This window comes from Caretta caretta, chromosome 7 (assembly GCF_965140235.1).
Source record: "Caretta caretta isolate rCarCar2 chromosome 7, rCarCar1.hap1, whole genome shotgun sequence".
Lineage (NCBI taxonomy): Eukaryota > Metazoa > Chordata > Testudines > Cheloniidae > Caretta > Caretta caretta.
This window is the reverse complement of record NC_134212.1, coordinates 99,688,775-99,702,606: the sequence shown is the minus strand read 5'-3', so window position 1 is coordinate 99,702,606 and position 13,832 is coordinate 99,688,775. Positions and strand designations below refer to the sequence as shown.

Sequence of the window (13,832 nt, the reverse complement as noted above, 5' to 3'; positions counted from 1 at the left end):
TCCTAGCGATTGACTGAACAAGAAGTAGGACTGAGTGGACTTGTAGGCGCTAAAGTTTTACATTGTTTTGTTTTTGAGTGCAGTTATGTAACAAAAATACACACTTGCAAGTTGCACTTCCATGATAAAGAGATTGCACTACAGTATTTGTATGAGGTGAATTGAAAAATACTATTTTGTTTATCATTTTTACAGTGCAAATATTTATAATAAAAATATAAAGTAATCACTGTACACTTGCATTCTGTGTTGTAATTGAAATAGATATATTTGAAAATGTAGAAAACATCAAAAATATTTTTAAAAATTCAATTTGTATTCTATCGTTTAACAGTGCAATTAATCGCGATTAATTATTTTGAGTTAATTGCATGAGTTAACTGCGATTAATGGACAGCTGTACTTTAAAGCATTCAGAATCATAACAGACACACACACAAATTAGGAATTACACTGCATAACTAGTAACATTTTAAAACTTAGGTCTAGCAGAATTAGCAGATGAGAATCAATGTTCATAATTATGTTAAGTGGGGCTGGGTGTGCCAGGTGCTTTCAGGCTGCAATGGATTTATATTCCTCTTCCTCTTAAGGGATGGAAAGCTTGTGTTGTGCTCCCCAATAATAATAAGTGCTGGTGTGGTTTTGTATCAGAACTGGAATCTTTGCTTTTTTTGGATTAGTCAAGCCTCTTCATTTTACTACTGAATTACAGTGGTTCTTGTTGGCTCACAGCCACTTGTTTCTACCTAAAGTAATTCTTGGTTGCAGTTGCTGGCCTTAAGGAAATGGCAGCAAAGTAGCATTTGTTGAGCTGGTATTTGTACAGATATTGATATAATTCATTTCAGGTCACTGCCAGTTTCTGGAATGCACAAGTTTCCCCCTCAATTCCACCCTCTCCCCCCATGGAAAAGAACTATGCTGGGTTCTAGCCACCCTTACCAACATATTTCATCTCCATCTGAATCATTACCACCATGGTCAGCTTAGTGGAGCTCTTACTCACATACCTGCTCTTTGCTTACCGTGGACATTCACTCTTCTTGACTGGCATGAACCTACCGCTCCAAAGAGAAACTTTTACCTTCAGATCAGTAGAATTTCTGCCTGTCACAATTAAGGCCCCTGCATGCCTAGGAGGGAAACAATTTACTAATCTTTATCTTATCCAGGTAAGTGCCCCCCCCAAAAAAAAACAAATAAAGGATAAACTTTAACCAGACTCCACCTCCAAATAAGTACCCTCTTTAATTTCTGAGGTCCAACCAGCCAAACATATCATCTCCATAGCAACCATCCTGTGCTAGAGCGGGTTTGTCTGTGTCAAACTGTAAACCCAATTTTGAATTAGGGCCTCCATTTTCTATTATGTGCTCAACACATGCCAAAGGCAAAACACTGATTTATTCCAGAAGGAGCACGGCCCAATAAAAATGCTTGATACCTCTTTGAAGGAGCATCATGGAGGAGACATCACTGAGCAACCTAGACCCATCAACTTTGATTGTATCTCAACTGCTTCCCTCCTCAAAACAGAGCTTTTTCTATACAGGGGCATCAACATGACTGGTGGGTCTCCACCTTCTCAGCCTGAGCACATGGCAACAAGAGACAAAGGGTGTACTTAAGAAGTGGTGCCATTCACTGCAGGGGAAAGCCAACCACAGCCATGTGTAAGTGGCACATGCAGGAGAAGAAGAAAGGAATGCCTGAAATATAGACATTCCTCAGACTCTCAGAAGGTGTCAAACACCCTCTCAGAGTCTGATATTTTGTTATTTTGCAAAAGTTCTGTAACTCTCAAGTGTAACTCTTAAGAGTACAGATATTGTGGTTAAGAACTTCCTTTGCTAAGCCTGTGTTAATTGCTTTCCTGCCATGTTGTCCCCAAAAGGAGTTAAACTAGAAGCCAGAGTTCCCACAGTGACACAAAACTCTGAAGGAGCACATGTAAGCAAGTAGGAGACTTGGGAGATCTAAAGCACTGGTATCAGGGTCTGGGCCTGCTGGATTGTTCAGTCACAAGTCAGGGCTCAGACAAGAGGTCTGAGCCTGTAAGTGTGTCCTATAGATCCAGACCTAGAAAGGTGACCAGACTCTGCCCAGACTGAGTTGACTTAGAAGCATATGGGACACAGCGGATGGGTCCACTTACAACAGACTGGTGCCATACGCAGTATGTCCTCTCTCACCACGTCCTCTTAGTGACATCATTATGGGGGGAACAAAACCTCTCATGTTGCTATTGCTGCCTTTGATTGAATGGGTGTGTCTCTCTCTCTCCTAAAGGGTCTTATATCTTGCAGTGCCAGGTTCAAGACATTTGGGAAATACAGGGAGGTCACAGGCAGGGGACTTGTATGAACCCTAATGGGTGCTATTTGTAAAAGGCTTCAGCCTTGGCTTAAGACTGCTCCCAATGAAGTCAAGGGGAATTTTACCATTCTACATGACTAAATCTGACTCACTCTTGAGGGTAGAGAATGTTTCTTCTAATTCTAATAACATTTCTGCTGCTCCTGCATTAAATTGAATCATTCCACTGTCCATCCAAGGAGAATATGTGACAATTATGGCAACTGATATCTAGAAATGATATTACAGTGAGGACTAGAAGTGGGGGACTATTACAGTGGAGGACTAGATAGTTGTGTTATCTTTTCCCTGAGTCTTTTTTAATCATTGTTTCCTGGTTCAGGTTTTCAAACTTATATGAGATACCAAAGCTTATATTGTCATCTTCTCATGGAGATTTCTCAAATCAGAATTCTGGTTCAAAAGCCATTTCCACTTATACCCTCTTCCTATGTGGGCATTATCTTGGGAAGAACTATTGTGTTGTCATTTATGATTAGGCTGAAAGCTACGTGGAATCTAAATTAGTCCCTATTTAGGATCCTAAAGAGGAGCAGGCTGCATTTTAAACATCCGTTTTCATTGGAATTTTGAATAACGTAAAAAAATTTGTTTTTGCTGCTTCTGCATTTCCCTTGTTCTAAATTTATCACTTTAAACCCCTAGAAAACCATATAATGTCTATTAAACTATATTTCTCATTACATATACAATGTTTTCTCTTTTAAATTATTCATATTTATTTTAATTATTATTATAGAGTTCTGACACTAAAAATCCTTTTTATGCTGAGGGATCTGAGGGCTTGGGAGTTTTTCCTCCTTTTTTATTCAAAAGAATTAATTCAATATGGCATGAATTCTGTAGAACATGAATTTTTACAGGGCTTAATTATTTCAATTATGAATTACATTTTAGTAGGCAACACAGCTCAACTATTTAGTTGTATAAACATCAATATGAAAAACTTGCTTAAAATATAAATGCAATTAATTATAATAAAAAAAATTCACTGGTCAGTTATTGTGATGGGGGGAAAATGATACTAGTTGTCACAGGGTGATCTACTCCTTCTGGCAATTCTGGGGATTAGCTCCACCTAGTTCAGCACCCCCTTTCTCCTCCTGTATCTTTGCAGCTGTCCTCTTGCTCATCAAGTTTCAGTGTCACTGCTTTATGATTCAGTCCTCCGATCAGTTCACATTGTGATTCCCTTTTTGGGGGAGTCTTTCAAAGTCTCTCTCCACAGGCAGTGGCAGCCAGTCCTCATGTCTGCTTCCCTGACTATGTCACTCCCTCTGTGCCTCAGGCAGTCTTCCCATTCAGTGCTCCATGCAATGCCACTCTGCAGTGGATGGTAGAGGAACCCAGGCCTGCCCTCTACTCTGGATTCCAATACAGGGCCCTACAGTGAGCAGTTACTGTCTGTGGCTATACCTTACTGCTCTTGCCCTTGGACTACTTCTTAGCATGCCTCTCATTCTCCAGCTTTCCTAGGCAAACCCTTCTCAGGGGTTCCTAACCCACCCTCTTCCTTCTCCCTTACCTCAGGGAGGAAGCCTGCAGCCTTCCTCCCTGCAGCCTCCTACTCTGTTGATAGCATCCTGACTTTATAGAAGCCCCACCTGTTCCTGCATAGGTGAGCTTCCTTCTAATTAACACCCTCTACACAGCCTAAATCTCCCAGCATTTGCAGCATAATTGACTGATTAGGCCTGCCTGAGCTAATTCAACTCTCTCAGGGCCATTGTGAATAGTATACCCATCACACTAGTGTAATAGCGCTGTCCAGTATAACTGATTATAGAGATTAGATTTAACAAGATAATGTTAAGGCTGATAGCTTTAAAATGGATATAACATATTCTGCTATTTTTGAACTTTTTATGCAAATTATTTTGACATTGCCTTACATAAACTTTATACAAGGAGAAAATGGAAAGATCATTAATTACCAAGTTACTTTATAAATCATACATGAGACAAGGAAAATACAATTGCCCCCAGGGTACACAAATTATATTCTTTTAAAGATTTATTTTTCTTTGAGAACAATAAGTCATCCTTAATAAATGTCAATGCACTGATGTTTTTAACGGAAAGGCAGACAGTATTGTAAAGTATGTCCTACACAAGGGATTATCGGTATATTAGATTATTTTTCCTTGATGCTTTTCCAGTCATTAACTTCTGTGGAGAAATAGAAATGTAATTTTGTTCTTAACAGCAAAGGGCTACTTTTGACCAACTGACCATTTTTTTTTCCTGCAAGGGAAGGAAGTTTAATTTAAATTCAGTATCTCATCCACTGTGTATTTCAATTGGAGAGATCATGAGCAGTCATTTTACAGGAGTTATGTGCACTAGGTATTTGACTAAAAATATGCAGCATCTGCAGAGGATATAACTGATGTAATGAGAACCAAATTCAGCTCACTCCATTAATATTTACATGGTAAGTTAGGCTGTCAAACAGGTGTTTGTTGCATTAGCATTTATGGGAATCTTTCTATAATTTTCTATATAAACACTATAAATTTATTTGTATTTCTGTGAACTCAGTCACAGAATGCCATATACAGTTTGAAAATATACGTGTCCATTATTAAGACAATGGGAACAAGCATAAATAGAACAAAAACCTTAGACTCTGATCCAAAGCCCCTGGAAGTCAACAGGAGTCCTTCCATTTGGCTTATACTGAGTAAGGTTGTCTAAGATGGACACCTTCAGCTCCATCTCACTGTTAGCATATTCCATTAAATCCCCTTATACTGTGTTTTACATAACCATATTGATAGTCTTTGCAAAGTGAACAGCATCAAATGTATGGGCTGACTGATTAATGTTTAGGTGAAATCCCAAATCTATTTAGCATGTTCAAGCACATGCTTTCAAGCTTGTCTGTCTTCAAGAAGCAACTATGTACTCCACAGGAGAAAATACCCATAAAAAAGTGGTTTAGTGTGAAAGATTGATAATGGGATTATTGCTCAGACACTCAAAGCTTGATATTTGATATCCTATCAGCCTTTCATTTGTAAGGCAAGCAACAATTGTCCTAGCCTGACATGTTTATCATTGCAAAGCTGAGCCAGTTATCTAAATGTGATAGCTCCTTGGTTTGATAATATTCTATCATGACTATGGCAACCCATGCAGAGCATGTTAGTGCAACTGTAAATCAAAAGTACATTTCTTATGGTGACGTCTACTTCTTAGAATACTTCAGTATTTCAATTCAAGAAACCTTTTCTCTAAAAGGATAGATCTGGCACGATGTGATTTTTTTTTCGGTAGAGGAAAAGTATGACTCCTCTGTATTTAGATTCTTCTCAAAGAACCTGTTTTTAACTACAGACCTAGAGAACATAATATATACACACACACACACACACACACACACACTCTCTATACATACATCTTACAAGGATTTTAATGACCAGTGTGACCCAGGCTTTCACTAGAGATCTAATATGACATTGTTTCTGTGAATTCGGTGGATCTCTGTACCCCGATATACCCCAATGCCCTCTGCCAGTCAGCATCCAGATGTTCTTGAGTCACAGAGTATAATTGATTAACTCACCAAAAACTAACACTTCTTTATTCTTAATCAACTCCCACTGTATGTCTAACAGAGGCCTTCCAATAGTAGGTGATTACAATATTGAGGGCCACCCAACCTGGCACAGATTTACAGTGCTTTCTCACTGAAGTAAATAGAGTGGTATGGAATAAAATTTAATTGAGATTTTGTGCCCATATTTTTGTAGTGCATAAGAATTACATAACTACATGGAATGAGTTCATATTTGAGTTTCAAGCTCACCTCTGAATTTCCTCTCATTTGTGCATTTGAATCAAGCTGAATCAAAGTAATGGCTTTATAAATGCATGGATCGTTTTAAAATGACACCTCAATCTAACACAATAATAAATAATAATTGTTTTTCCCTCAGTACTAAAATACACAAACCCACATATATCACAAGCTGTTAAATTCAATTCCTACTCAACAATCATTTAACAAAAAAGCATTTGTGACAAAAACCACACAACACACAGTCTCTGCATGATTCAGATTGAATAAAAGTGGCTACATGGTATCATAAAGAAAATCTCTTACCTGGAAAAGGTGAAGTCAAAACTGGTATTTTGACAGGTGACAAAGTGAGCACATGGCAAGGTTGGATACTTGTAGGTGATGGTCCCTGAGGTGCTTCTGAATCTACGGACACCATGGCAGCCGCTGCTGCTGCAGCAGCAGCTAATGCAATTGTCTGATTATTGCCCACTTGTTTAAGGCTATTCTGGCAACCACCTATGGAAGAGTTAAGTAAAATTTGTTTTATTTTACATTTGAAACAAATATTTGTTGGCAAGTTAAGACACACACTCTATAAATAATAGTGTTTTTCAACATTACAATATAAAAAAGGCACTAAATTGTCTTTTTTATTATTGCAATATTAGTAGCTTAATCCTCTACTGGCTGCACATCCAGCCATTCAACTTAATTTAATGGGACATCAAGATGCATCAAAATTCTGTGTTAATACACTGGAGTGGTAGGTGTCATTTTACACAGTATAAAACTTGCTTCACACTCCGACTCGCCCAAGGTCACACCTGATGCGTATGGTTGAGCCAGTAATTGAACCCAGATTTCCCAAGTCCCCAGGGAGCGCCTTATCCACCAGACCACCCTTAACTCACAGCTTTTGTGCCATAGACTGCTTTTTGTGTTATAAACATCCCTGTATAGTACATTTTTTAAAACAAAAAAATAATGCTTTCATGCTTTCAAATATAGGTTCTAACATAAAAGGATGGTGATTTGTGCATGATTTGAAAACATGTATATTGTAACTTACCTATAGAGTTATCACAAGCAAGTGAAGAGCTCTGGATGGAGGGGCACAACAGTAGCAGCTGCTGGCACTTGCCCCATCTTTGGCCGAGGGGAAAGTGCACTGAACCATGAAGAGACCAAGAATTCTAGTCTCACTGACTGGTGTTAATTCTGTATACTTTACTGTCCTTATAACTGAGCAAGGTCTCATACCCCTATCTTATAAAGGCAGACAAGTGTCATATGCCCATTTTACAAATAAAGTAACCAAGAGGTAGCATGAGGTCACTTCTGGCATGGCTGTGACTAGAACCCAGGTATCTAAAATGGTAAGTCTCATCTACTTTGCTATGCTACTTTTTATGATGAACATGCTAAATCTTTGTACATCTTTGTACTTGGCTGTGATATCTGTAACTACTAGGTCACATTAACATCAGAACTAGGAATGGAATCCTGCCTGGGCTCTACCTTCCAGTATTTCCTGACTTTTGACTTTGCAATTTGAACCATTTATATATTTTTTTAATATTACCTATATCTACAGGACTATTCTCCTGTAATTATAGGCATGCAATTGCCATCAGTGATACCAAGTTACATGTACATAGACGCACTGCCACTGGAAACACTCTATCCACAGAGATCCCTCTGATTTAAATGGGAGCTCCATTGGGCCTGAAGGGAAGAATGTACTCAGTACTATGAAACATTTACCTTTAAAGTGTAACAAGCTTAGGGGAAGACCTTTAGAGCTCAATCACATCTTAGTATGTTAAATAAACAAGAAAATGAGTAGTAAAAATCCTAAGAAGGAAACCTAATTTGGCAAACACCAGCTGTTACCCTCTCTACACTGAGCTATGTATTCAAAAATTAAGCAATCATTAGCTTATTATGTCATTTAGCAAATGTTTTCCGTTCACGTGGAAATCCTTTAGGCAATAAGAGCCAACTGGTAATTCTGCAAAAATCACTATTTAATCAGAGCTGTCACTTTAGGCAATTCACAGATTATAGCATTTCTTTTTCCAAATGAATTTGGAGGCTAAAGGGACCCTTAGGGTCAGATCCTGGTACCTCTTGTGGCCATTCCCGACCTGCGTACTGACATAAATCACCTGAGGAACTGGGAGATGTGGCTATCTGGGGATTCCTCTGGCATGGGAGAACCCAAGGGTGGTGTGAGGCCTGCCTAGAAAATATTGGGATATACCTCTCCTGCCCCCTGTGGAGGGTGTTTGGCCAAGATAAAAGTGGAAAGGTCAGTGCCCCGTGTGTTCTGGTGATTTCTGGCAGCTAGAAGAATCCCTTACATCCATGTACAGCTCACACAACTTGGAGCAGTCCAGAGGCTGCTCTGTGTTGTGCATTGTGGCCCCCAAATCAGGGAACATGAAGGTGGCCTTATACCACCACCCTTATGCCCCGCTCCACCACTGAACTGGGTACAAAAGGATTAGATCTGAGACTCTGACCCTTGATTCTTACTGGATTCTTACTCCAGTAGATTTCTAAAAAGGTAAAGTATTCCAGCAGCCAAATTTAACACAGGCATAAGAGGAGTCATTCCACTGAAGTCAACAGAATCATGAATGTTTCGAATTTAGCTAAACAGGAGAGTGGGTTGTGTGGGTAAAGAGAATTCCTTCAGTATCGATATTTCCTAAGCTTGCACTCCCCTCTTTATTAGTCTTTGTTTGCAATGCAGATGTAAGCAAAATATTTTGCCAGAAAAATAGACTTTACAACATTAGCAACACATACCAAATATATACAGTAGTCATTTCAAGTAATTTCTATTATTCCTGATGTTATTGTCAGTTCTAAGATATTTTCTATTAAAAAACAAAAACAACAAAAGAACAGCCACATGTAAGCCATATATAAGCACATGTCCTTGTTAGTACAACAAGCACATAGGCCAGAGAAACACTAACAAACACAAATACCAAGTCTTTGATATTCAACCTGCAACAAATGAAAGAAAAATAGATTACATCTATCAGGGCCAAAATGGAAATATTCAAAAATCGCAAGTCAAACCATCTGATGACAATGATTTTGTTGTTGTTTCTAACATTTCTTTCTGGGATCTCATGGGCCTATGGGTTAAGTTAATCAAATCCGCATTAGTAGTCTGCCCTTGGATAGAGAGTCTGTGTTTCCAATTCTAGGGATTTTCTGCTGTCACCAAACACAACAACAGAAAAAATATCCTCTAACTGTTCATGGACTCTGACAAAGTATATAAAGAAAAGACTCTTCTACCAGTTTCCCCAAAGGCTGTTATTAAGCAGGGAGAGTGTTCTCTTCTAGCTTGATTTTTTCATTAAAAAAGGATTCTGCAACATAAAGATACAATTCTCAAAATGGGTGAAGGAAAGAAACAAAACAACAGCATAGGCATTAGAACAGTGGGCAAACTACACCCTGCCAGCGCCTTCTTAGCATATGCACAATGTTCCTCAGATGGCACGTGACCAGAATTATCACCAAATTTGGTCTTCTGTTTGGATCATTAGCTTAGAATCATAGAATATCAGGGACCTCAGGAGGTCATCTAGTCCAGCCCCCTGCTCAAAGCAGGACCAATCCCCAATTTTTGCCCCAGATCCCCCCCAAGGATTGAACTCACAACCCTGGGTTTAGCAAGCCAATGCTCAAACCACTGAGCTATCCATTCCCCAGCCCAGACTAAGTACTAAAGGAGAGTGTGACATAAATGCTGATCCATGCCCCCAGCCTTGCGATGAGCACATGTGGGTGAAATTAGTGAAGTGCTAGAAGTTTTCAGGACTTGAGCCCTTTGTTAACATTTCACCAATCAATTAATAAAGTTTTGGTGATTCTCTCTCTCTCTGGACAGTATTAAATCATTCCTGGCAGACAGGACATATCTAAAAATCCTAATACATCGTTCAGATAAAACTTTCTTCTCTGGAATATATCAGATTGTGCCAGATAGCAGATATTTTCAAAAACATTTCTTAGAATGACAGTTATAAGGTCAACACTCAGATACTTGAAAAAGTTGAATAATGATCTACACTGTCATCAATATATGTCTGAGAAACAAAGTTTAAGCTTTTCAGTGAAGTTCACTTTTAAGAAAGTTTTATTTTAAACCTAGAGATGCTTGCTTATCACAGAGAATTTCTATTTAAGTGCGAAAACACATTAATATGTTGCATAGTTCTTCGCCACACCTCTTTACAAGTAGACATCCACCATCCTGCTACAAAATGTTTACCACAGGTTAAAGGGAAAATATTTGTGGGAGCCTTTTGTTAAAATGACGGCAGCACACTTATGTATGAAACGACTGAAGAACAAGATAGCAGGGGCAGCTATAAAGACAAGAACAAGAAAGGACAAGAGAATCAACCAAAGATTAAGGAAAACAAGGGAGTAGGTAGATAACCCAGGTTCCACAGCAGATGCCATTTGATCCCCAAACATCCATTATATAGGCAACTACATGGTAAAGTGTCTAGACATACAGCAGTCAAAGACTAACTGTTCCTGTTAGACCTGCTTCTTTATTCTCTCACAGGGTTATCTATATAGTTTTGGGATTCAGGAATTGTCCCTGCTTTCCTATTCATGACCTCATGTCCATCTGACAGTTCAGACATCCTGAAGTTCTTATTACAGTTCATGCATGGTGTGTTTAAAGAATGAACCATTATTCCTAAAGACCTACAGGACTAACCAGCCTGAGGAGCCACACTACAGAGCATACCACAGATTCATGACCTAAATGGAGCACAATTATCCCACTTTTTCTCTTCCACAATAGCATACTTCTTCCGTTCACATTGTCTGTATATCATGGACAAAGTCAATGAAACAAGATTCTGTGCTGCTGTTTTGTCTGCCCAATGTCCTCCCAACCTCTTGTTCCTTTTATGACTTCTTTCTCTGCAGCCATAAAGGACATAACAGAATTTGCTCTCTCATTATTACTACTATTAACAAACAGTTACAATCATTATATTTCTTCTCTAGGATCAACAAAAAAGGCTGTTTCTTTTCTTTAACAAAAAACAGAAATAAGGATTTTGGATGCCACTGGAATATACAGGCTCAGTCCTGTCTGAAGAGGGCAATTTCAGCTTTTCTTTTAAAAAAAAGTTCTTTGTACTATAGAATCTCAGTGTGCAAATTAACTGATTAAACTCATTTTAAAATGTTCTCCAGTTTTACAGGCTTACAGTCTTTTTTTTTTAATTCTGCCTACCATGGACTTTTATAAAGATCTTTCCTATAAGATCTACTGAAAAAAATTAAAACAGCAAAATCAAGTCATTCACAAAGGAAAGTAAATTCTGTGATTGCATCAAGCAGCAGAGGTGCTAAAACAATTTTTATGGTAGGGGTGCTGAGATCAAACCAAACTGTAAACCCTGTTTATAGTGGAAACCATTTCATGCTGGGGTGCAGCAGTACCCCCAGCACCCCTAATTCCAGCACTTATGTCAAACAGTTAAAAACCATTGGGATACTTCTGTCATCTAGGAGGGGTGGAATAACTTAAATCTAGCAGTATAGTGCTCCTTGCAACTTGCTTTATATCTGTTCATTAGGATGGGTGAAATACATGGGGTTTGCTTTTAATTTTGTTTTAATTTGTGTTGCAGATTCCTGTCCATAATTTTTTTTAAGTGCCTCACGAGGACTGACATTTTGTATTAAAATGGCGTCTTCTTTGCTCTGATGAGAAAATTAGTCAGACTTTAATTTTGCAGTTCTTTCTACTTCACCACATATCTTCAAAAGATGTCAGTCTAATACAGATAGAACTGTGTTTCAATGTGCGTGTGTCTGTATCTACATGCAACCCCTCCATATGTATTGATAATAGCTTTATAACAAAGTGTAAAACAGTTGATAAATCTTACAATTCTAAAACATTTCTAAAATACTTTTTTCTGTAACATATATTGTATACACATTTAATAGTAGAGTGTGGGGGGAAATACTGAGGCCAACACTTGTAAAAAAGTGAAAAACACTTTGAAACTGCTACATTTGTATCTATAAATTATGTTTAAACATAATTTAAAATATTTTTCAAGCCTTATAAATATATTTGTAGCAAATTAAAGTGCTATAAAATGAAATATCACTTAAATCCCTTTAGGATTATAAATGTGTTAACTTTTAATTTATAGTTGTTGACCTTTTTAAATTTAACACATTTGTACACAAGAAGAGATAGACACCCAATTTTTTTTAAAGACAGAGGTTTATTTTTTTAATTCATAAAACCCAATTTGTTGAACGTGTATTTCCTTGTTTGTTTAATAGCCTGAATCAAGGAATTAGTAAACAGAATAAACAAAGGGCCAGATTCCCCTCTCACACCTCTGACAACATGCGTAATGTCATCATGTGGCCATGCATATTGCCATGTAATTCGCCTTGTTTTTGAATTTACTAAGTAATTGTGCTGCAGAATCCAAGCTTTCACTTAACAAGGAATTATGTCTATCACTTACGATTGCTAAGACACCTGAAAAATGTGAATCTCAAGTGATGCAGTGATGTTTGCCTGTGGTCTATAGAGAGCTTGAAACAGGAGTTCTGAGAGGTCTGAGCTGCCCCATTTTTACCAAATGAAACCTTAGGCCAGACTCTACCCCACAGAAAGGGGCAGCATGTGGCTGTGCTACCCCTGGAGCAGCCCTGGAGGGAATAAGAGGTGACAGGTCCACATCTGTCACAGCATATGATCCTCTCTGTCAAACTGCGTAACTATGCTACCAGATATGTTGAAGGCTCAGAGTCAAGGTTTCACCCGCTCCCACCCACCTGGACAAAGTGGTGATGTAGCAGCTCCACAGACCCTGCACCCCGCCACCTCCATTGCTCAGAAAGCGGAGGTAGTGCGCCTGTGGGAATAAGTAAGGTGGGGCTTTAAATTCCTTCTACTCCCTTGAGCTGGAATGCAGGATAGGCTATCATGAGTTCATTTTAGCAGAAAAAAAATCAAGCTACTGTCCTTCTCTGACATTGCGGAATGTAGTGGCTGATACTGGGGCACTGTGTGACAGGGCAGCTAGTTGCCATCAATGATTTCAGAGATGAGAAATGACAAATTCAATCCTGTTCCCAAACCTGAAGTCAGCACCACCCTTCCCAAAATGGGGAGGAAAAAAGGAGATACATCCTCCTCACACCGCCAAATGACTCCTGAAGCCAGAAGCAAAACTCCCTTCCTCTTCCTGAGTGCCAAAGGCCCTCACTGTCAGCTATCATAGAATATCAGGGTTGGAAGGGTCCTCAGGAGGTCATCTAGTCCAACACCCTGCTCAAAACAGGACAAATCCCCAATTTTTGCTCCAGATCCCTAAATAGCCCGCCTCAAGGATTGAACTCACAACCCTGGGTTTAGTAAGCCAATGCTCAAACCTCTAAGCTATCCCTCCCCCACGCCTCCCTGTCGCAGAACTTCTAGCTTCTACCTGACACCTGTACAATGCAGCTTACATTTTTAAATACAAAGGTCTAGTACAGAACAGAAAAAAAAAATGTCAGCTTGGGTCTTGTGTAAAATAAGCTGAATTTATTATCAGAATAAACATACAACACAGATATTATATTAACTGGAATG

The 13,832-nt window shown here is 38.7% G+C and overlaps 1 protein-coding gene across 1 annotated transcript in view; it reads right to left on the bottom strand.

Moving 5' to 3' along the window:
* Window positions 1-13,832, bottom strand: part of LOC125628866 (transcription elongation regulator 1-like protein) — a 243,610-nt gene that overhangs the window by 214,466 nt on the left and 15,312 nt on the right. The window contains 1 exon segment of the mRNA XM_075130998.1: window positions 6,488-6,682. Coding sequence (XP_074987099.1) covers window positions 6,488-6,682 — 195 coding nt within the window.